We start from the raw sequence: 24,334 nt of genomic DNA, 5'->3' as shown, positions 1-24,334 counted from the left end.
AATGTAAAGCTTTTCTTCAGAGTATTTCACTATTTCATAATAGTATCTGTCAATGGAGTATTATTATCTGCATGTTCTAGGAACTTTTGGAAAGACCAAAATGCATTACAGTCTAGATGTGCTTCTTTCTGCCCATGCCTTCAGTGTTTGGAAAACATTTCCCTCCCTTCTTCTATCTTTGGTGCTTCCAGCACTCCCTACACTTTCTATTTATCTTGGAGCTCTCTCAAGTATCTGATGAATTCATCTCTTTCCTCTCAGCTGTGACCACACAAACAATGAAACTAAAATTTTACTACCGGGGGCTCTGTTACTTAAAACATATCTGGGTAGTTGTTCAAGATAAGCATAGCTCATATGGCCGTGTGTTGAAATATACGGCCCATATACTTAGTATGGTAGAAGGTAGTAGGAAAAGAAGAAGGCCACATTACCAATGGATACAGTCAAATAAGCAAGATATGTGTTGGGCTGTTGATGACAGGTTGGAGGTCTCTGTCCATACCATCAATGGAAGTTGAAACTGATCAGACAGCAGTTAACAACAAAAACAATATTCTTATGTTATATTCCGTGTTCTTCATCACAAATGCTTGGAATTCACATTGTAGTATTATTGTTAGATGTGCTTTTAACAAAATGTTCTGAGATTCTGTTCATAAAAATGTCTTTTCAGCAATGCGATCAACCTTTTGAGCAATGTTCCAGTGTCATGTCTGGATGTGCTTATCAGTCCATCAACTCAAGAGAACACAGAAGAAGCAGACATAAAATATGATGGAATGAATATGGATGCTTTTAGAGTGCTATTGAAGTTCATGGAGAAGAGAATTGACAAGGTAATGATTTGCACGTGAGGACGAAAGTACATTTCACATAGTAAATGTGTCTTGTGATACAAGTTCTCTTTTTCATTCTTTCTCTGGAGAAAGACTTTGATGGATTAAGCATTCTCTCTTCTCACTGCTCTTTTCAAAGCATTGTCATTGTCAAAGCAACTACAGGTAAATTTCAAAATAAAATGGATACCAATAAAATTACATTATTTTGGACAAGTCTACATAGGGACCACCAAACGCAGCGCCCAAACAAGAATCCAGGAACATGAAAGGCACTGCAGACTACTTCATCCAGAGAAGTCAGCCATAGCAGAGCACCTGATGAACCAACCTGGACACAGCATTTTATTTGAGAACACAAAAATGCTGGACCACTCTCACAACCACCATGTCAGACTACACAGAGAAGCCATTGAAATCCACAAACATGTGGACAATTTCAACAGAAAGGAAGAAACCATGAAAATGAACAAAATCTGGCTACCAGTATTAAAAAACTCTAAAATTAAAACAGCAGAGAGAAAAACAGGCAGGGACATCTAATCACCTTTCAAGAAGAGTTTGCTCCAGGCACTGTCAGCCCATTGTATGCTAATCAAGGTGGTCAGTTGAAAAGATTCACACCTAGCCCAACTTACAAAAGCCTTTTGTCTCACCCTGGTCATTCCACAGATATATAAACCCCTTTTTCCCAGCTCCAGCAGACCTCTGAAGATGCTTGCCATAGATGCAGGCGAAACGTCAGGAGAAATGCCTCTAGAACATGGCCATATAGCCCGAAAAAACCCACAAGAACTGAGAAAATTACATTAATTGAGGCATCAGTAGGTTAAATGTTTTTGAATATTTACATAAAACTGTAATTTAAGATAAGACTGTCCAGCTCTGATTAAAGCATTATTCTAACCTTCTTCAATGTAAATGTGTTTGCATATCCTTCCAATAATAATAGAGTAAAATAATAAATTTAATAAAAATAATAATAAAAGACTAAAATAATGGAAATGTAATCGTAACAATAATAATAGAGTAAGATAATAAATGTAATAATAACAATAATAAATAGAGTGAAAGAATAAATGCAATAACATAATAGAGTAAAATAATGTAAATGTAATAACAATAAATAGAGTATAATAATAAATGTAATAATAATGACAACAGAATAAAATTATAAGTAAGTTTGACTCAAATATAAGTTGGGGAGAGGGATCAGCCTAAAAACAGAGCTGAAAAATTCAGCTTATACTCAAATCTATACGGCAGTTTAGAGTCCCGTGACTCTAAAACTTGATGTAAGATGCAGCTGAACAACATGGGTCTGGCTAATATTCAATCTACTTCCAATTATTTCAGATGTTCATGGTTAGAAGCTGTTAGGTAGGAATGCATAATCATTTTCTGTTTTTAGAAACTGCATGTCATAGTATATGGATAGAAATATTCATGTAAATTGTCAATTGATGTTGAGAGTGTTGTAATTTGTGTCTTTATATTCTAGGCTACCATATTTGCCTAATATGCCTCCAGATCTAAACAATCAAAATAACTGAATCGGGAATATTTTAAGGGCATATTTATATTTTGAAAACATATGAAAAAGACTTGGCATCTGCTATGATTGTCAGAAACACCTTTATATTTTAGAAAACTAGATTCACTAGCCACCGTGGAAATGTGGTGGTCCAGCATCTTATTTTGAGAAATCCTTAAGAAGAACTGAATAAGCTTTGGAGAGCACACCTCAGTCTCTGGGACCCAACACAGGCCATAATAGCCTTGAGTGTGGAATTAGAAGTGGTTGGGGAGCAAATCCCATCCGCCCAGTGCTTTAGTACAGTTTGTGAAATAGAACAAGACCTGAGGTATAGCTTTCTGAAGTAAATAGATGTTTTTGAAGGTATTCATTTTCATCCTTTTTCTCTTTGGAAAGCAATACAACAATATCTCAATGGAAGGGGTCACTGTATTGCAGAAATTGCATTACAATCCTGCATGACACCCACATTTGCCCTGGAAGGTGAATACAGGTGTAGTAGAAAATGCCAGCACCTGGAAAAATGTAATTATCTATGTTTTTTTCCTAGGGGAGTAGTTATCGGGAAGGGCTCACTCCAGTTCTCAGCCTACTAACAAGATGCTGCCGGTCCCATCGGAACGTAAGGAAATTTATTAAAGCTCAGGTGAGAGATGAAGATAACAAAAGACAAGAGATGTTTGATGCACTGCCTATTTTAAAATTTCAGGGGGCTTTCTTCACCTAATATGAATTAATTGCCAGCAACACATTATTTGCAATATGTTAAATTATATCTGATCAAAATAAAGCTCTGCTGTGTTTTTTAATGTTTTATATGTTTTTTATTATTTTAATGTATATGTTTATTTAACTGATGTATGTTCGTATGGCATCAAATCACTGCCTATATATGTGAGCCGCACTGAGTCCCCTATGGGGTGAGAAGGGCGAGATATTAATAAGGTAAATAAATAAATACGCCAAGAAAGGGAATGAGAACAAGACTGCTGATGCTGTGCACTGTTATCTTATATTCGTTTCCTTGGAAGTAAATCCTATTTTCTTGAATGATGCCTATTGGTTAAAAAGCAATCTGAATATAAGAAAACAAACTCCTTAACATGAATTTGGTGTGAGTGTGTGTGTGTGTGTGTGTGTAGATACCTAAACATACGTAAGGAACAATAGCATAAAAGTTTGATATTTATTTAATGTCATGTGAAAGACAAATAGCAAATCTGTTACAGTAGTAGTTCAAAGAAATTATTCCCCATAATAGTTACTATTATTCCCCATAATAGTAACTTGTCTTATTTCATTTAATAGTGAATGATATCTTCAAGGTATCTGATTATACAGGGTGAGGCAGCATAAGTTCCTTTTTTCAAAACCTAATAAAACCCATTGTATGAATCAGAAATATTATATATATATATATATATATATATATATATTCTAGACGCATACCTAAATTTTTGTTTTATGTAGTTTTGAAGATCAAATTAGGTGATGTCCCCCATTCTCCATTCTCCATACACTGAGTAAACTGATTTCTGGCGTTTGTCATTACTCTTGCCAGCATAGAAGGCGCTATGTTGGGCAAGATATTTGTACTGGATTAGACAGAGCCATTAGATAACAATGTTTTCCTAATCAACCACCATTCAGGATGGGTGCCCTGATGACGCAGCAGCTCGCTGTGAAGCTTTTGCTCGGTTCTTTACAGACAAAGTCGCTTTGATCCGCTCTGGACTGGACACCATATTAACGGCAGTCTCTGAGGATGTAACACGAGCATCTGCTTGTCCGATTTTGATGGATTCATTTCAATTGGTTCAAACCGAGGATGTGGACAAGGTGCTTGGAGGAATGAGAGCTACCACATGCATCCTAGACCCCTGCCCATCCTGGCTTCTAAAGGAGGCCAGAGGGGGATTGGCCGAGTGGGTTAAGGTGGTGGTTAATGCCTCCCTTCGGGAAGGCATTTTTCCAGCCAGCTTAAAGCAAGCTGTGATAAAACCGCTGTTGAAGAAACCATCACTGGACCCCACTCAATTGGTAAACTATCGGCCTGTTTCCAATCTTCCCTTTTTGGGCAAAGTCATGGAACGTGTGGTGGCCTCACAACTCCAGGCATTCTTGGTAGACACGGATTATCTAGACCCGGCACAGTCTGGCTTTAGGCCGGGACATGGTACCGAGACAGCCTTGGTCGCCTTAGTGGATGATCTCCGTCGGGAGCTCGACAGGGGGAGTGTGTCCCTGTTGGTGCTACTCGACCTCTCAGCGGCCTTCGATACCGTCGACCACGGTATCCTTCTGGGACGCCTCGCGGGAATGGGTCTCGGAGGTACTGCTCTGCAGTGGCTCCAGTCATTCCTCGAGGGTCGGTCTCAGAAGGTGTCACTGGGGGACTCCTGTTCTACCCCACAACCTTTGTTTTGTGGGGTTCCTCAGGGTTCAATACTGTCCCCCATGTTGTTTAACATCTACATGAAGCCGCTGGGCGAGATCATCCGGAGTTTCGGGGTGCGGTGTCATCTGTACGGAGATGATGTCCAGCTCTGTCACTCCTTCCCACCCACTACTAAGGAGGCTGTCGAGGTCCTGAACCGGTGCTTGGCCGCTGTGACGGTCTGGATGGGGGCGAACAAATTGAAATTGAATCCAGACAAGACAGAGGTACTCCTGGTCAGTCGCAGGGCCGAACAGGGTATAGGGTTACAGCCTGTGTTAGACGGGGTCGCACTCCCCCTGAAGACACAGGTTCGCAGTTTGGGTGTGATCCTGGACTCATCGCTGAGCCTGGATCCCCAGGTTTCGGCGGTGACCAGGGGAGCATTCGCACAGTTAAGACTCGTGCGCCAACTGCGACCGTACCTTGGGAAGTCTGACTTGGCCACGGTAGTCCACGCTCTGGTTACATCCCGCCTTGACTACTGCAACGCTCTCTACGTGGGGTTGCCTTTGAAGACGGCCCGGAAGCTCCAATTAGTCCAACGGGCGGCAGCCATGGTATTAACAGGAGCAGGGCGCAGGGAGCATACAACTCCTCTGCTGTACCAGCTCCACTGGCTACCGATTAGCTACCGAGCCCAATTCAAAGTGCTGGCTTTGACCTTTAAAGCCCTAAACGGTTCTGGCCCTACATACCTATCCGAACGTATCTCGGCCTATCAGCCCACCAGGACCCTAAGATCTTCAGGAGAAGCCCTTCTCTCCATCCCGCCTGCTTCACAAGTGCGGCTTGTGGGAACGAGAGATAGGGCCTTTTCTGTGGTGGCCCCCCGGCTTTGGAATGCCCTCCCTACTGAAATAAGATCAGCTACCTCGCTAATGGCATTTCGGAAAAAACTGAAAACTTGGATGTTCGAGCAAGTTTTCAACTAATTCCGATGTGATGATGTTTTGATCATGGACTAGCAATCAAGGATAACGAATTGGATTACGACTTTAACTATGAGATGTTCCGGTCTGTATTGGTGGCCCAATACTATGTATGTATATGTATGTATTTTTATATTTTATTTTATATTTTTAAAGTGAATTGTATTTTTAAATATGTTGTAAACCGCAATGAGTCGCCGCACAGGCTGAGATATTAGCGGTATACAAGTGTACTAAATAAATAAATAAATAAATAATCAAGTGTCTCTATAATATTCCTTAGATGTTTTCATAATTTTTACTAACAGTGGCACTTAGGTCATACTTTTAAGCAGCTGTTCAGCTAACCAGATATTTGGAATATACATAAAATGTGTTGTTTGCACAGATTGTTCTTGTTCTTATTATTTTTCATTTTTTGTTTGTTATACTGTAACTTAATAATAAAAAATAAAGTGCATCATGAGCTGCACTTGAACCAGGTGAAATTTACTTAGTGAGGCCATACCTACATAACTATAAAACTAACCAAAACACACAGAGATGCATTGCAAAAGTTGTTGTTCCTTCTTTTCAATTATAGTCATAAAGCAATGTGATTATACCTTTGATGTTTGGAAGCTAATTAAAATCCACTGGTGACTTGATGCTGTTTACTTCCAAACTCTTGAAACAGAAAGACATTTATAGCAGAACTTTTTAAAAGATATATCAGGGGTTACTGGTTTCCTTTGGGATTAATTGCTTCTTGTTGTTGTAGGTGTTGCCTCCCTTGAGAGATGTGTCCAATCGTCCTGAAGTCGGCACAACATTACGAAACAAATTGGTGCGTCTTATGACTCATGTTGACTTAGGAGTGAAGCAAATTGCTGCAGAATTCCTTTTTGTTCTTTGTAAAGAGAGAGGTACCAGCTTTTTATTATTGCAAATGTCATGAATGTAGTTATTGTATGCTTGTAAATAGCTTACTTACTGCAAAGCTAAAATTGCATCTAGGGAAAGTTTTATAAGAGACAGCCTCTGGTACACTAGTTTGTGTATTGGAGTAGGATTTGGGAAACAAGAGTTTGAATCCCTGATCAGCCATGGAAAACTCACTGGGTCAAGTCATGCTCTCTCAGCCTAAGAGGAAGCAAGGGCAGCCCCAAATAAATCTTGCCAAGAAAACTGCATGATATGGTTGCCTTATGGTCACTATAAGTCAGAAACATCTCGAAGGCACAAAACAACAAACTTTTTACAAACCAGGACTATTAAGATTATTTTGAGTTAATAATCCACAAACTACCTATCTGAAACATTTTATTGAAAATCTACTTTAAAGAACAATGCCTTTACTGTACACTGTATAACATACTCCTTGTTGTTATTAATTGCCATCATGTTGATTTGATTTATGGCAGCCCTAAGAATAAGAGATCTCCAAGTCTCTTTATTTTCAACAACCCAGCTCTGTTCTTGCATATTTTGTTCAAAAAGTATATTAAAAGACATCTACAGCTTTATGTAGATTATTCGGTTGGGTCCATGGCTTCATCTCCCAAAACCTGTTCCTATGTCCTCTATAGGGCTTTGGAGCGGGAGATAGGTGCTTTCTTTCTTTCTTTCTTTCTTTTTTTTTTTTTTTTTTTTTTGGAAGAGCATATAGAGTACGGATATGCCCCTCCAAGGTCTTCCAGACTTTTAATGTGGCCCTATGTGTATATATCCCTTCAAAGTTGCCTATGGACTCATGAATTTTCATAGGCAAGAAATACCCAGAAGTGGTGTTACCAGTTCTTTTCTGTGACATTTGAATCACATTTACAGGTGTGAGTCTATTCCTGGTAATCTTGTTCTGTTCTAAAGAAACTGATTTGACTTACCAAATAAATTATTTCCCTATTTGCTTACAGTTGACAGCTTACTGAAATACACTGGCTATGGCAATGCAGCAGGACTGCTAGCAGCAAGAGGACTGTTAGCCGGAGGAAGAGGAGAAACCTGGTATTCAGATGATGAAGACACAGATACAGAAGAATACAAATCTGCAAAACCAAAGTATGATAACATTTTGTTTACGTGTATCCTTATCTCTTGGTCGAGCAATTAAAATTAGACTATTTATTTCTCTTTAGTCAAAGATACGCATTTTATTTTTGGAATAGTGTTTTTCACAGACTAGGCAACTTTATTTTGATCAAAATCCATTTCAAGCTGGTATAATGATCATTACTCTCCATTTAACAACCCTATTTCTAATTATATTAGTTTCCTGGGGAAGGAAAAAGAATATGATTAAGCATATTTGGTTCAAGAAGTATAAGACATCTATAGCTTTATGTAGATTATTCAGCTTGGGATATTTATAATAATGTAAAAAGAAAAGCATATATCTCCTTTATATTCAATAAAATGTGACATTTTAGAAACATTTTGAGGTTTCATTTCTAAAGAGAAGTGGACCAGATATTTCTTATATGAACAGTTTGATTTTCCTTGATGAGCTATAACTATAGTCCTTTCAGCTTTATTCATTCCCTCTGTGTATTAGTTGTCAATTCCATTATGAATTGAGAAAAAAACAAGTCAGCAAACCAGTCTGTAGGCTAAGAAGGCTACTTGAAGGATTTATTTAATATTTTTCTTATTTTATTTTTTTCCCCATTCACCCTTCCCAGCATTAACCTTATTACAGGTCACTTAGAAGAGCCAATGCCCAACCCAATGGATGAAATGACTGAAGAGCAAAAAGAATACGAAGCAATGAAACTTGTCAATATGTTTGATAAGCTTTCTAGGTAATGTAGCTGCATTTGCCTTCATTTCTAATGGAGTCTTCTTTAGCTGTATAGTCTTTCTTTCCTTAAGAGTCCCATTGTCTTTGACCTGTTTGAGCTCATGCTCATTTCAGTACTGTGCACACCAAGGGTCATTTTCCCAAGAAACTGAAACATTGGCAAACTCAGTTCCATCTTTTCAAAAAGTACCAGTCATGTTGCTTCCTCTGCAATAGACACAGAAGCAATAACGCACTACCAGCAACAACATCACAGTGAGAGACAGTGTCCTTATTACTGATTTGTAAAAAGGAATAATTTTGGAGTTTTTGGAAGGAAGATCTTCATTAGAAATTGCACGATCTTCCTTCCAAAAACTCCAAAATTATTCCTTTTTACAAATCATTTTAGAATGAAAGTAGGGCAAGATGATAAAATAGTAATACTTAGCACTTTGTTTAGGCACTACAACCAAACTATATTGCCTTGTTCTTTGGAAAGTTAAAATTGCCTCCAGTTTGTTTAATTTAACAAAAAATACATTTCTGGTTTGTTTGGGCATAGGGTAAATCACCTGAAAATTGCATCATATCACAACATTGTGGGATTTTTGAGGACTAATCTGCACTCTGTGAAAATACTTAAGTGTCTATGTCTTGCCAGAAATATCCCCCACAGCCTCTGGGGAGGTTGGGGGACAATTTTTCTTTGTTTTGTGATCCAAGTTTTTTATCCCACAACAAAGCTTATATATTTTGCATCTGCCATTCTTGCATATTATTTTAGTGAATAATTTTAATCTGAAAACAGACTAAAAATCAGGAATGGAAAGTTTGTCACCCTGCAGATGTTGTAGGACTTATTCCTCTAACTTGCTTTTCACTACGTTGGGAGTTGCTGTCAAAAACTACAAGTTCCTTAATTCTGCTTTAAACAACAGCAGTAATTAAGGTAACTTCTACAACTTCTAGTCTTACACTTATTTTCTTCTTATTTTCCTTTATATTTGTTATACAGGCTAGTCATCCCAAATGCATGATTTATAGACAAGTAGCATTTCTCTTGCTTTTTGAAGCAAGTGAAACAGTTGTTCAGAATGCAGTATAGAAAATGAAGTATAGAAAATGTAATAACAGAAGAACTGCACAAATATTTGCTGGTTTTGGGGTGTCAATACTATCATTTATATGCTCATTTGAGCCTTTTTGGCATTGTTCTTTTCACACACCATATGTATTGCAGGCAGTCCCCAAATTATGGACAAGATGGGGTTCTATAGGTTTGTTCTGAAGTTGAATTTGTTTGTAAGTGAGAACAGGCACATTTTTAAAGTGTATCTCTGTTACATCAGTTCCACTGGCTGCCCGTCTGCTACCGGGCACTATTCAAGGAGCTGGTTTTAGCCTATAAAGCCCTAAATGGTTCTGGTCCAACTTGCCTGTCTGAATGTATCTCCCTGTATGAACCATGTCGGAGATTAAGATCATCCGGGGAGGCCCTGCTCTCCATCCTGCCACCTTCACAGGTGTGGTTGGTGGGGACGAGGGACAGGGCCTTCTCAGTGATGGCCACTTGACTGTGGAACTCGCTTTCCAGTGAAATCAGGTCAGCCCCCTCCTGACCTTCAGGAAGCAAACTTAGCTCTGGGATTAATCCTTTGACCAATAGTGCTGTGCAATACGTGAAGTAGAATCATGTGCAATAATGACCGGAATGGCCTTTGACTATGCCCTTGGATTACATGATTTTAAAATGTGTTTTTAATGTTTATATTGCTTTCAATTTTTGTTTTAATATACATGTCTAATTTGTATTGTCTGTTGATTGCATCAAATTGCTACCAATTGCAAAGCTGCTCTGAGTCCTTTTCAGGGTTGAGGAGGGCGGGATATAAATATATTAAATAAATAAATCTCCAGAGATAGATAGATAGATAGATAGATAGATAGATAGATAGATAGATAGATAGATAGATAGATAGATAGATAAGGTTTGGATAGTATAGGGATGGGTTAACACCCCTGTGGTGTTTCCTTTGCTGTCTGTGTCCCTGTTCAGAAAATTTCACCTCACTTTCTGTCCCTGTGAGAATTGGATTTTGAAAAAAATGGCTTGTTGTGGAAACGAAGATTGGTGATTCTAACAGTTGGCATTTCTCTTCTGGAGTAACATATATTTATGTGCATGTGAGGTGATGAAACTATACGAGGCGAGTGATGAATCAAACCTCACAAACTCAGTGACTTGTAGTTCATGCCTGAAACACACTATCTCTGTCTCTGTGTCGTCTTTCTTTATCTGTTTTTGTTACAGAATGCAATTCTTAGATGTCTGTGTGTATTTCTTCAATGTGTAACCCAAACCTGGAGTCAATATGTAGCTTCCAACTTCTCCTTACGGGTTACATCAATGTAATCTCCAATTGATTTTCAGCCATGCAACTTTAGTCCTGTAAATTGACATGAAACAAAGAAATGTTTACTTATGCATTCTTTTGCACATGAGCTTATCTGTTACAAAGTACTTTACTTCAGTTCCACTTGGATATTATTGTAACTGTCTTTCATTCTGTTGAATACATAAAAATTGTTATTACATAACTTTCAAAACAGTTTAACATATTTCTACTCTGTTAAACCACTTTCTTCTGTCAATAGTTTGACTGAAAACTTAGTCCCAAAGGAATATGTCTCTCAGTTTTACCTAACTGAGAATTTAGACTTATGTTAGTTTTTTCTTTACTTCAATATAACGATGGAAGCTACAAACTTAAATACCGATCCTATTCCCTCTAGCTCCTGTTTCCCTTTTTTATTCTAGCTCCACCCCTTTTCTTGCTAGCCACTCTAAAATGGATACATTTCTACTGCAAAGCTATGTATCCATGATAACATGACAGCCAATCAAATGTAACCAGCTCCTGACTGTCCTTGCCATAATATCAACACTAATAAACATAGACAAAAATCCATTATAATTAGCTTTTCCAGTACATAGATAAGCCTTCAGTGGAGACACTTTTTCCCATGATAACTCTTTCAGGAGCAAATTTCCCTTCCTGGTCGTCGATTTCTCTCACCATCTGTTGTCTGAGCCCTGTTCTCAACTATGAGTCATTTGTAAGTCAGATGTTTGTAACTCAGGGACTGGCTGTACTTGCTTGGGTACAGGCTGTTTGACCGATCGCAAATGGCTCAGGTTGAGGCTATTTGACCAATCACATCTCCTCTTACAAACTAGCCTGGGCACTGTGGTCTTTGGAGAAGGCCCTGCTCTCAGTCCCACCTTCCTTCCAAGCACGGCTGATAGGAACGAGAGAGAGGGCCTTCTCAGTGGTCGCCCCCCACCTCTGGAACTCCCTCCCCAAAGAAATAAAGCTGCCCCCTCCCTCCCCCTCCTTTAAAAAACAACTGAAGACCTACTTTTGCTTACTAGCATATAGAGAGGAGGGGGATTAGTTGATCTAGAGATCAATGCCAGGTGTCTGGTTGATAATTATGCGTATTTGGGCTTTCCTGGTCCACTCCAGCCCAGTGACCTCATTTGACTACATAACCACCTCATTTCGTTTTGTGAACCCTTGCTGGCTTTTGTACACTAATGTGGATGTTTTGTTTAGATTTATGTTATTATAGAATTTGGTCTGATTACATGAAGTTTAACTTATTGATGCCAGGTTTAATTTACTGATGTTAGGTCTTAATTTGATGTTAGGCTTTAATGTTACTTTTATATGTGGGGATTTTCTTGGATTTTATGTTAGTATTGTGTGTTTTATGAAGGCATTGAATGTTTGCCATTGTTACGCCCTTTGAATTATTATTATTATTGTTATTGCATAAGTCTTCTAAGACGGGAGTAGGACACATTAAGTAGTGTTCCAGAAGAGCACTGCATATTTACTACTTTAAATATTTCAAACACTGCCCTTTCCCAGTCTGCCATATAGTAGTGACTACATTTTGTCTTTGTAAGATATAAAACATAGTTTTAAAACCACACTAATTCGCCAATCTTTGTGTTTCTACATCTTGCATGACTGAAAGTTTTCAGTGTTGATTAAAATGCTTTATAAATATTTTTCTTGCAGTTATAAACTGGCAGTGCAATTATGAATTAATTGACTAATTTAAAATGCCTTGGTGCTTTTTCCAAGCCAACACTGTATTAATACCAGGAATCCCTTTTTCCTGATGAAACAGTCCCCAATTATCATAGTCTGAGTTTTGTTGTACATTCACAAGAAGTCAACAAAACAAGTATGTAACAGAACCTGCCCTAAGTAATAGCCTCACTCATTAAAATACAGAATTAATCACAGTGGTGACTGAAGAAAGGAGGGCCGCCATAGGTTTTCTCCTCCTTTTCTAATCATGGAACAAAATGGTGTACATAAAAGGATCGGCACTATTATGCAGCACTCAATTATAAGGGGGTGAATAGGTCCCCAATACACTGTTTTATCAAAGGACCAAGCCGGTGTTTGCAGTATGGTTGTTTCATTACAGACAACCAATCATTAGTTCCATGTGTTAGCACTGACCTGTTGGGCACAGAGCTGACAAAAAAGAAAAACCCTTGAAAACAAGGGAGTTATTTGGGAGTCGTTATCAAGCTAAATGGCAAGCAAGAAGCAGAAGCAAAAAATGCACAGATTAATTTGAAAGGATTAATGGGAGATTCACTTGAGGACAAGAAGAAGGCATTTTTATGAAAGGTTTCATTATGGTATGTTTTCCAATCAGTAGTCTTGTGTATAGTGCTTTTTTTTAAATATGAAAAAAGATTCCCTTATTGGAAACTGCCCAGTCATATGAGGATCTGTCATGGGAAGCCTGAGGATGTAGAAATAATGTGTTTCTACTATGACAGTCAGGAAAATGCCACAGAGCTCTTCATTACAAGGCGGGACTAAAATTATTACTTCTAGTTGTTTAAATTGTTGTTGGACTTCATTTCTGTATGTGTGACTTACTTAGGTGATCCTTCGTAGTTCAAGGATGATGGTCCTGCAAGTCTAGTGTCTTGACAATGGGTTTGTAGGTGGCTGTGGAGCCCTATTCTTGAAAAAAAATTGTTCCAGGAGTTGAGTGTGATGTCTGTAGGCAGTCCATGTTTCGCAGGCATATCAGGGTTGGGGGGACAGTAGCTTTATAAACAAGCACCTTGGTCTCCCTACAGATATGTGAAATAGGTTTCATAAAACAGTGCTTCTGGGGCTGTCTAATGGGTGCTCAGCAATCTTTTTCTTGTGTTTCAGGGATCAGTACCATATTTATGCCCATTAGTTACCATATTTTTGTTCTTTCCTGGAATATCTCCATGGAGTGGCAGCAAATAACCTCTGGAGTAACAACAGCCCAGGGACCTCCACTTTGGGTAGCACTGTCTTAGAAACAGGATTATGAGAAGCATTTTTTTCCCCGGAGGTTTTATCAGTTCCATGAGCCCCTGGTGGTGCAATGGGTTAAACCACTGAGCTATTGAACTTGCTGACTGAAAGATTGACGGTTCAGATCCGGGAAGCAGGCTGTTAGCCCCAGTTACTGCCAACCTAGTAGTTCAAAAACATGCAAATGTGAGTAAAAGAATAGGTACTGTTCCAGCGAGAAGGTAATAGCGCTCCATGCAATCATTCCGGCCGCATGACCTTGGAGACGTCTATGGGCAATGCCAGCTCTTCAGATTAGAAATGAAGATAAGCACCGGACTCGACTAGACTTAATTGCGAGGGAAAACCTTTATCAGTTCTATATTACACAAGCATTTGGAAATGAGCCAGAGTTTACCATACTAATTTTCCTGAACTGTTTCCTGAACTTGTCAACATTGGTCAGAAGAAATCACATTCTACAATTATTGGGACCATGTCAGTATGTTGCAGCAGGAAAGCTGCAGTTGTTTCTTCTTCTGTGACAATATTTCCTTGCTTTTTGCTCCTTTATATATCTACTGAGTGAGCTCTGTTGAGATCAACAGGGCTTATATTGGGAAAGGATTGAATTGAGCATAGTATAAGCAGTTTATTTCGTATAGGGTAAAACTCTTCCTTATATGGTAGAACTGTCTTTCTACTTATGTGCTTACAAAGTCTATTATAAAGATGTGGGGAACTCAGCTCCATTCTGTCCATGGAAACTATTGCATTAGTGGAATAAGTTAATAAAATATATATCAGATTGCAGTTCTGTATAAAATCCCCATCATGTTTTTGACAACTTAACAGAACGTATACTAAAGGATCTCACTGTCTGTGTAGACACTAGAATGGATCCTTCATTTTAAAAAAGAAAAATAGTCACACTTCTAAAGAGTTGTATTATGGTGAGGAGGACATGAGTACCTGGCACAGCTTTTCTGCCCCCCTCCCCTTTTCCCAAATTGTCTACGGAAAATATGGTGAAGGCTTTTTGGAGAGGGGATCAAAATGCTACCATCCTTTACAGCTTTTTCCATAATCCACATATAATAAGTGAAGTGATAATCAGATGTGAGGCAATGAAAGGCTTAAATAAATCTTTGCTAATACTGTTTGATTGGCTTAATCAATAATTAATCATCTTTATATGGGGCTGTATCTTGTGGAGTAGATATAATTGGATTAACGGTGAGGGGCCTTTGGAGCTTTGAAGAGATTAAACTGGCTGTCAATCCTGTAATTAAACAGCAGCAAACAAAAGCAACAGTTTAAAAAAGAAGAAGAAGGGGTGGGCGAGAAGAAAAAAGCTGGCTGAATGTAAATGAACCTACAAGTACTTAAGCACCACTAGAGGCTGACTGCATAGTACGGATCTCTTTTCCTGACTGACTTCTTTTGCTCAGTGAAATGAATATGTATGCCATTGTGGTTTTCAATCGAAAAGGGTGCCTCTTCCTCAAAATGACAGGTGGAACTTCAACAGCCGTGTTACTAGCATTTAAGAAATAGCAGGCGAAGTGCCTTTGTTTACTCATTTTGATTTAAGCAGTGGACCTGCTCTTTGTTTTTGGCCCATTAGTAGTTGACTTCTATCTGGGCCTTTTTTTCAGTTTGGTTTTAATTGGATTAGTAAATATGGTCTTGCCTCAAAGAAGTCTTTATTAGTATTGTACCTTCTTCCCACTGTCTGCCAACATATTTTATGCATAACGCCATTCACCCTTTCATGTTCAGAATCTCCGCTCTCTCAAAAATGACAACCATTTTGTTTTTTCCTCCATCCCATTAGTGTTGGCTTTGTGTGGCTTCCATGATGACAAAGGTTTATTAGTTTTGATCCTACCTTTTCCTCAGAACTGGGATTCAAGGCAACTCAGATCGCAGTTTAAAAAGTCATACAAGTGTTCATAGTTATTAAAATAGAATCCAACAAGTTAAAATATGGTGAATGTTTTTTTCAATAGGGTGACATTTTGTTATAAAATTAAAACAAGTTATTACATTAAACTCTGAGACAGCATGGTGCAGTAGTTTGCATTGTGGACTAGAACCACAGAGAGACCAGTGTTTGAATCCCTTTCTGCTGTAGAAACTCATTGGGGGACCTTGCGCAAGTATACTTTCTCAGCTTCAGAGGAATATAATGGCAAACCTCCCTGGAATAAATCTATGGAAGTTCCCTGAGTTGAGGGGCAGCCGCCAAGAGAGAAAGCCTGCTCTCGTTCCCACCAACCAAGCTCGTGATAGAGGTGGGACCGAGAGAAGGGCCTCTCCCGAGAATCTCAGGGCCCAGGAAGGGAGATGCGATCAGTCAAATAACCTGGACCAAGTTTCTGAACCAAAAGTTACTGTAATTCAAATAGGATGTAAGTGAGGTATGTGTCACCATGGCTAGCAGAAATTAAAGCTGACTTGAATGTAAATGAATCCAGTATTTACACGCCACAAGAAGCTGACTATAGGAGGGATTTTTTTTCTGTCTACTTTTACTAAATATGTTGTTGCTATGAAGAGTATCATCACCTTCATTATCAATGTCACATCGCTATCTCATTTTTCCCCCTAAATGGTTCTAGCCCAGCTTGTCTGTCCAAATGCATCTCCCTCTATGAACCACCTCAGAGGTTAAGGTCTTCTGGGGAGGTCCTGCTCTCAGTCCCACCTCCTCTGCATGTTCAGCTGGTGGGGATGAGAGACAGGGCCTTCTCAGTGGTGACCTATCAGCTGTGGAACTCCCTCCCCAGTGAAATTAGATCAGCTCCCTTCTTCCTGACCTTTAGAAAGAAATTAAAAACTTGGCTGTGGGGGAAGATAGCAAAATTTACTAAAGATTAAAATCACAATTGTTGAAAGTGTGAGAAACAAGAAGGATCTTTTATACCATATGTGGTGGTCATGTGATAAAGCAAGAGGATTTTAGAAAGAAATTCATAAATTATACCAAAAAAATATTGAAAGAAAAATTCCCAATGCATCCCGAGTATTTTTATTTAGGATGACAAACATGAACTGGGTTACAAATAAAGATAAACTCTTCACATATGCAACTACGGTGGCGAGGTTACTCTATGCCCGAGTATGGAGACAAAAAGACCTACCATCAAGAGAAGAATGGATTGAGAAATTAAGAGCATGGATAAATTAACAGCATTAGTCTCCAAGTCACAAGGTAGATATATAAAAACAGACTGGACTCCTTTCACAGAATGGGTGAAGGAAAATAAAGTAAAATTATTGATCTAAAAAGAAGACAGCTGACAGAAGATGCCATCACTGGGGATACCACAAAAAGCAGCACAGAGGACTATAAGAAAAATTAAAACCAATATAGGGAAGAATGAAAGCACAAATACCCCTATACCTAACCCTCTCTGTACCTCCCCATATTTTCCACCCCTTTTGATACCCCCCCTCCCTTTTTTCCTCTCTCCCCTATGTTTTTATCCCCTTTCCCACTTTTTTAAATGTAATTTGAAAACTTTTAATTAAAAAAATATTTCAAAAAACAAAACTTGGCTGTGGGACCAAGCCTTTGGAGAGTAATCAGTGCAATAAGCAGATATGAAGTAAGTGCAACATGATTGAAATGGCTCCTGGACAGTGACTTTGGATCTGTGTGGTTTTAATACTTGATTTTAATGAATTGATACTATATTTTTTATTTCTGCGGTTTTAAAGGTATATGCTTATTTATATGTTCGTCTGTATGGCATTGAATTGTTGCCAGTTTGGAAGCCGCTCTGAGTTCCCTTTTGGGGTGAGATAGGGTGCGGTAAAATATAGGAAAGAAAATACATAAATTTTGTTGCCGGTGGAAGTTTTTATCCTCCTTTTAATGCTGTTTCCTAAATGTAGCTATTGTTTCTTTTACTTCACAGAGACAAAGTGATAACACCTATGGGAGTGCGGCCAGACGGTACAATGACTCCTTTAGAAGAGGTTGCCTGCCAGTATCAAAGGAATGAGCCAGAGAGTTCTGACTCGGACTAGTGTATCACCCATTTCATTCACTTGACTCACCTTTACTTCCAGCCACAGCATCTTTTGTGATATACATATTAGACATTTCACATTAACCAAGTGTTACAACAGTTTTATCAATACAAATGTGTAATTATGTTTTAAAAATCCATGGTGGAGTTTGCATTGGTCAGAATTCCGTTTATATGGCAACTCAAGGCTATATAAGCTTCCACTAGTGATATTTAATGGGATGAAAATTTAATGTTAAATTTCTAAAAATATTAAAACGTAAATATTCACCCATAACACTTCCCTTGTTTTTTTAAAAAAATCTTCCATTTCATCACCTTATTCAAGGGAAGGAACTGGGAGGTCTAATTCGGTTTAAAAACTATGAAATATCTTCACATTTAAAATTGCACAGGAAAACTCACTTGGGCTGAAGGAGAAGCTGCCCAATGCATGCATTTATTTAATCAGCATCAGTTACTTTCCATTCCTCATACTTACCGTATATTGTCTCTCAGGGACTGCTGGATCTTGTTCATACCAACAGCCTTTACTGCTAAATATTAAGTAGATTTTCAGTGTTTCTATACTACTTAAGATCCAGGTCAACTTGAATGCCTATTTTGTCAGGATATTTCCATTTGTCCTCAGATCCAGGACAGAAAACAGGCTTCCTCCCTATGCCTGCAAGATAGCTGTCTCCATGACCTGGTCTAGAGATCAATTCCACAACACACTCCCCCCCCCCCCCCCTGATTTTGGAGAGTCCCATCAGTGACTGCCCTGAAAGTGTGCATGAGTAACTTTAAAAGGTAGAGACTTAGTGAGAAGGGTTTGGTAGCGGCCTCATGCTGTTGCCTAGCTGCCTCTTTAAATGATATGTATGAAAGCAGGCCCTAATGTGTGAAGAAACTGGGTAAAATCTGTCTGTATAATAATTGTTAAGAAGTGGAGAATGTGTTGCGTTGTATCAATAAAACTTTGTATACAGTTAAACATGTAGCACTTTGAATTTTTGGAAGAAAAAACTACACTCAGCCTTCCAGAATCATACAATCATAGAGTTGGAAGAGACCTCGTGGGCCATCCAGTCCAACCCCCCTGCCAAGAAGCAGGAAAATTGCATTCAAAGCACCCCAACAGATGGCCATCCAGTCTCTGTTTAAAAGCTTCCAAAGAGCCTCCACCACACTCCAGAGCAGAGAGTCGAGCACTGGAAGGGTTATGCAGGTAAGGATCATTGCAGCTAAGAGTCAAGCACTGGAAGGGTTATGGCTGCAGTTTGTACCAACTCAGTGGTGTTTTCACAAGTTTGAACAAAGCACAGGAGTCAGTTTTCTGCTGTATGGTCTTGCTGCACATAGCATCCCCCTCCCCAAATATAATAGTACTAGAATTGGCTAGATGGCCATCTATCAGAAGTGGTTTGATTGTGTATTACTGTATGGCAGGGGGTTGGACTTGATGGCCCTGGTGGTCTCTTCCAACTATATGACACTGGTCTTGTAAAAGCTGGTCCAAGGGGAGAGACATCCTGTGTCATGTTTTCAAGCAAACCCACCGTTTATTATACAACCTAAACGTTATGCTATATATGCCTTTGTTGGGGCGGTTGTGGATTCAGTCTCGCACTGTAGGGATAATGCACACATCTGCCAAGATCAGATTAGCTTGAAGAAGGCTGTTGCAGTCATACAAATGCATGGTAGATCACATTGATCCCTTATGTCAGAATTGATTAGAACCATTCAATTTTGTTTATTTTTTTCTCGTGTCTGGCGCATCTTGAGAAACTGCAAGTTGCTTCTGGTGTGAGAAAATTGGCCGTCTGCAAGGACATTGCCCAGGGGATGCCCAGATGTTTTTTTTACCATCCTGTGGGAGGTTTCATGTCCATGCATGAGAGGCTGGAGCTGACAAGACGGGAGCTCACCCTGCTCCCCGGATTCAAGTTGCCGACCTTTCGGTCAGCTGTCCTGTCGGCACAAGGATTTAACCTATTGCACCACCAGGAGTTCCAACCATTCAGATGAGCCTACAATGCCAATAGCAGTTGATAGGGCCTTTTGAAATTCTCAAGATTTGCAGAATTGTGGTTTTTTAATCGTGGTCTATGATTGTACAGTTACTGCTTTGGTATAGTCCAAGACTTCTGGCCAAAGGCCAACATGTTCCTAGAGACTATTGTTCGAGGACTGCTTTATGTGCAAACAGAAATTAGCCTTGTTAGGAACCTTCCATTAAGTGTGACACTAAATCACAGCTTCCATTAAATCAACTGAACATTTATCATTAAGCTATAGAGTTTTACTGCATCTTTATATTTTAAGTATTGCATATTTTCTCAAAATGAATAAAATAGAAATACATAAATCATTTTTGTTAATATGTATGTTTCTATCATCTTTGCATAAGTCAAAGGTTGTAATAATAACTGTTACTTGTTACTTAGGTGATCCCTCATAGCCTGAGGATGATGGTCCTCCAAGTGCAGTATCCTGGTGGTGGATGAATAGGTAGAGCCCTATTCTTGACCCGCATATTCTTCTACAGTGAGGACATCGGTTTCCAAGTGGAAGGCAGTCCCAGACAGGGTTGACTTGATGCACCTTCCTCTTGGCATGTTTCTCCCTTTCGCCCTTCTTTCTTGCCTCTTCAAATTCTGCAGCACTGCTGGTCACAGCTGACCTCCAGTTAGAGCACTCAAGGGCCAGGGCTTCCCAGTTCTTGGTGTCTATGCCACAGTTTTTAAAGTTGGTTTCAAGCTCATCTTTAAGTCTCTTTTCCTGTCCACCAACATTTTGTTTCCTGTTCTTGAGTTGGGAGTATAGTAGCTGACTAGGGAGATGGTGATCGGGCATTCGGACAACATGGCCAGTCCAGAGGCGTTGATGGCGTAGAAGCATCACTTCAATGCTGATGGTCTTTGCTTCTTCCAGCATGTTGACATTTGTCCACCTGTCTTCCCAAGAGATTTGCAGGATTTTTGGAGGCAACTCTGATAGAATCATTCTAGGAGTTGAGTGTGACATCTGCAGACCACGTTTTGCAGGTGTATAGCAGTGTTGGGTGGGCATGCAATAGCTTTATAAACAAGCACCTTAATATCCCTACAGATACCCATAGGGAATAACTTGTTATGAGCTACATAGCTAACATGGGCGATATCTTCAATGTTTTAAAGGTGTAATGCACTTTTTCCTCCTCAGGAGAGCAAACATCATGTTAATTAATTTCTTGCATCTAATTCAAAAGACTAAACTCTATACAGAATTCTAAATGAGAATTCCATTGGATTCTGTTTCCACAAAACAACTAATGTAATCCTGAACTTTAATCAGTCAGCCTATAAAATGTAAGATGGAATCCACACAAATAGGCCAAAAAACCCCACAATTTATTAATTTCTTTTGTCTTAGTCTCGGTTCGTTTTTTGTATTTAGCAATTAGGATGTGACCAAGACGGCTTGTTGCGTCCTTAATTTTTTTTTAACGAACTAACAACAGACATTGCTCTGAACGTGTAAGCTCTTCCCATGGTTTTTCTCTAAGGTGCCCAAATGCCTCACATTTAAAAAGCATTTCTAATAAAATTATAGCACTGGCTTTTGTGTTCCTACTTTTCCAGTGAAAGCTAAAATGTTTTCAAATGGTCACTTTCAACAGAGGTAATGGCTTGCAATATATTTAGCTTGTTTTTCCTCCTTGGGTTTAGAAAGTCTATGCTAATAAAGGGCACAGCTGTAGATTCTTTATGGCTTTCTCTTGGGGAGGAGGCATAATGGAAGGGGAAGCCCACATTGACTGTGTGTGTGTGTGTGTGTGTGTGTGTGTGTGTCAACAAATGCAGCTGGGAAAAGAAAAAAGAAGCCCCTTGAAGGCCTCCACAACTTAAAGTCCAAGATAAATGATGTCCTCATTTAAAAAAAAAAAAGGAAAAGGAAAGTAGAGGGTGGAATTCAATAAAAGGAAGGCTGAAAAAGAGAATTGCTTGAAACGAAAGCCTTTCTCCCCTTCCAGACAGCTTACAAGAGAAATGAGCCAAACCGAACACTGAACGGAGAGGAGCAACTCCAAAAGAAAACAAAGGCCTATCCTGGAAAATATATTGCAATTCCAAATCACATTTGAATTAAGGAGATAATATAGAAACTGGAGAGAATATAGTTTACAGAGGGAAGCAATTGCTACTTTTTGAATCCTGGGGGAAAAGAAATATAGATGGCTTGTATTAATTTTGGTACAGAGGTGAATAATAATAAAAATAACAACAACAATTTTGAACACCTGTGATTTTGATTAGTGCATGATGGAACTGGTAAGTGGGAGGATTTACTTAGTTAGAAGGTTAATCCCAACCTTTTCAGACCCACTAAATCAACTGTACAATAAGTGAGACAACATAGATAAATTGTATTGATTCAGTGGGCCTCCTCTAGTTGGGTGTAATATTAGGATTTCAGACCATGGGATGATACCTTCAGCAGCTGTAATTTTGAAAACAATTTCTAGGAATTATTTCTGTTGATGAAGATCTGCGAATAGTGCTCTTCTGTTGCACTCCGGACCTGGAAATATCTAAGACCAACGCGCCACACAAGAGTCCAGGAATATAAACAGTTTATTGTAAAAATAAACACATTAAATCATATAAAATCAAGAATAATAAAGGAAGATATATCATCCAAAAAGGTTTAGCAAAAGGTGAGAACCAAACAATAACCCAAATGTCTCATAAAATCCCAGAGGTGGCAAAGTCAAGGAACAACCAGGAATCACAGATAAAGCATAAGTCCACAATCTGTAAGACTTGAACAAGAGTACGTGAGCAGAAACTTCCAGGATACATTAAAACCAAAATCAAAGCTTGACTAGAACCAGGAACAAGAGAATTCAGTCTTAGCTTCTTACTCTAATGCAGTGTTGCCTGAACTGAACTTAAGGTAAACAACTTGTTGTTTAATAGACACCCATGGAATCATTCAATTTCTTGTGAATTTCTTTCACAACTTTCTCACGTAATCTCTCTGAATGATGCAATCTATTTTCAGCTCTTATAAACAAAGACCTTTGTTGATCTCCATAGCTGCAGGTGGATTCTCATGGGAACCCTCCTTATCACTCAGCTCTTCACTCGATTCCTTGTCTGCTGTTGCTACTTCTGACTCACCTGAATGCCCCTGAAGCTCTGCACTTTCCAAGACGGTTTTCTCACAGAGAGAACCATCATTTCTCAGACTTGAGGGCCCATTACTTTGTGCCACAGGAAAGCTCACAAACCTCTCTGAATCATAGACAGGAAAGCTCATAATCCTCTCTAAATCATCAGTTAAACCATCAGCCTCTGGTGACTAATCTATAACATCTTCAATGTTATAGATGTCTCTGCCACGATTTCTCACAATTTAGTGTACTACAATTCAAATATTCCTTCATCACCATGGTCAATGGAGAGCACCATGTAGTCATGGTAGGGTAGCCATGTGTAAAACACGACGAACAAATTATCTATCTATCTATCTATCTATCTATCTATCTATCTATCTATCCAGGGCAATGAGGAGACTAAAGTAGTGGTGGTGCGTGTAGCCAAGGCTTGACTTTTAAAATGTTTTTACTCGAGGCACTTCTTTTTAAAAGGAGTAACTCATTACCCCAACCAGAATCCTTTCTTCCAATATCTTCAGCTGCGTTCTTCTGAGGTAAATCTTCTTTTCAATAAATGGGCATGAGTCTTAATTATAAAGAACCGATCAAGGAAATATTTATTTAAGGATTCACAGGTGTAGAACGTTTAATGGTTATTCTGTATTCCTTTAAATGTTGTCACAGTTTACTTTAGTTAAACAATTTCCAATATAATTCTCAGTATGGCTTTTACTTCCACCAGACTGGTTTTAAACTTATTTCACTGCAAAGTATCTTACTTTTCTTAAATGATAATTCAAGGCCCTGGCTTGCCTTTTTCTCCTTTCAGCTATCCCCACTGAAGTTATGAATTACTACTGAGGTTTCTTTTTCCCCTTAGCTAACGAGCCACTTGCTCATTTGAACAGGTCCAATTGACTCTCTAAACACACAGGCGGAAGACTTAAATCCCTTGGTTCGGTTTCTCAACACACCAGAACCCAACTTTCCTCTTTGGCTTCCTCACCAAAGACTGACCAAGAGAAACTGACTTTTGAAAAATGCCTGCTCCTGCCAAGTGGCAGTTAGCTCCGCCCCTTTGGCTTCTCTAACTTGGATACACTCTAACAGCCGGTTGCCATAGCACGGGCGACACAAAAGCGGGCCTGCACTTATCATATCCCAACATCAATAAACATACATAAAACATACATTATAATTAGCTATTTCATTACACAATGTGTCTACAAAAGACAATGGTGAATCTTGTATTTGAAGAGCTCTCTCTGTTTGAAGGAGAGTTGCCAGGTTT

General features: G+C 39.0%; 1 protein-coding gene across 2 annotated transcripts in view; it reads left to right on the top strand.

The window, feature by feature from the left end:
• RIC8B (RIC8 guanine nucleotide exchange factor B) overlaps window positions 1-18,891 on the top strand; it is a 41,396-nt gene extending 22,505 nt beyond the window's left edge. For both annotated transcript variants that reach the window (XM_060776927.2, XM_060776926.2), the window contains 6 exons: window positions 677-839; window positions 2,927-3,022; window positions 6,506-6,650; window positions 7,641-7,785; window positions 8,406-8,525; window positions 17,802-18,891. In XM_060776927.2, the coding sequence (XP_060632910.2) occupies window positions 677-839; window positions 2,927-3,022; window positions 6,506-6,650; window positions 7,641-7,785; window positions 8,406-8,525; window positions 17,802-17,913 (781 nt within the window). In that variant the 3' untranslated portion in view covers window positions 17,914-18,891. The remainder of the gene's footprint in view (window positions 1-676; window positions 840-2,926; window positions 3,023-6,505; window positions 6,651-7,640; window positions 7,786-8,405; window positions 8,526-17,801) is intronic.
• Window positions 18,892-24,334: the final 5,443 nt, after the last annotated feature.

Source organism: Anolis sagrei, chromosome 5 (genome assembly GCF_037176765.1).
Source record: "Anolis sagrei isolate rAnoSag1 chromosome 5, rAnoSag1.mat, whole genome shotgun sequence".
NCBI classification, from domain to species: Eukaryota; Metazoa; Chordata; class Lepidosauria; order Squamata; family Dactyloidae; genus Anolis; species Anolis sagrei.
Note: the sequence above shows the minus strand (reverse complement) of the source record. Positions and strands in the feature narration are given on the sequence as shown.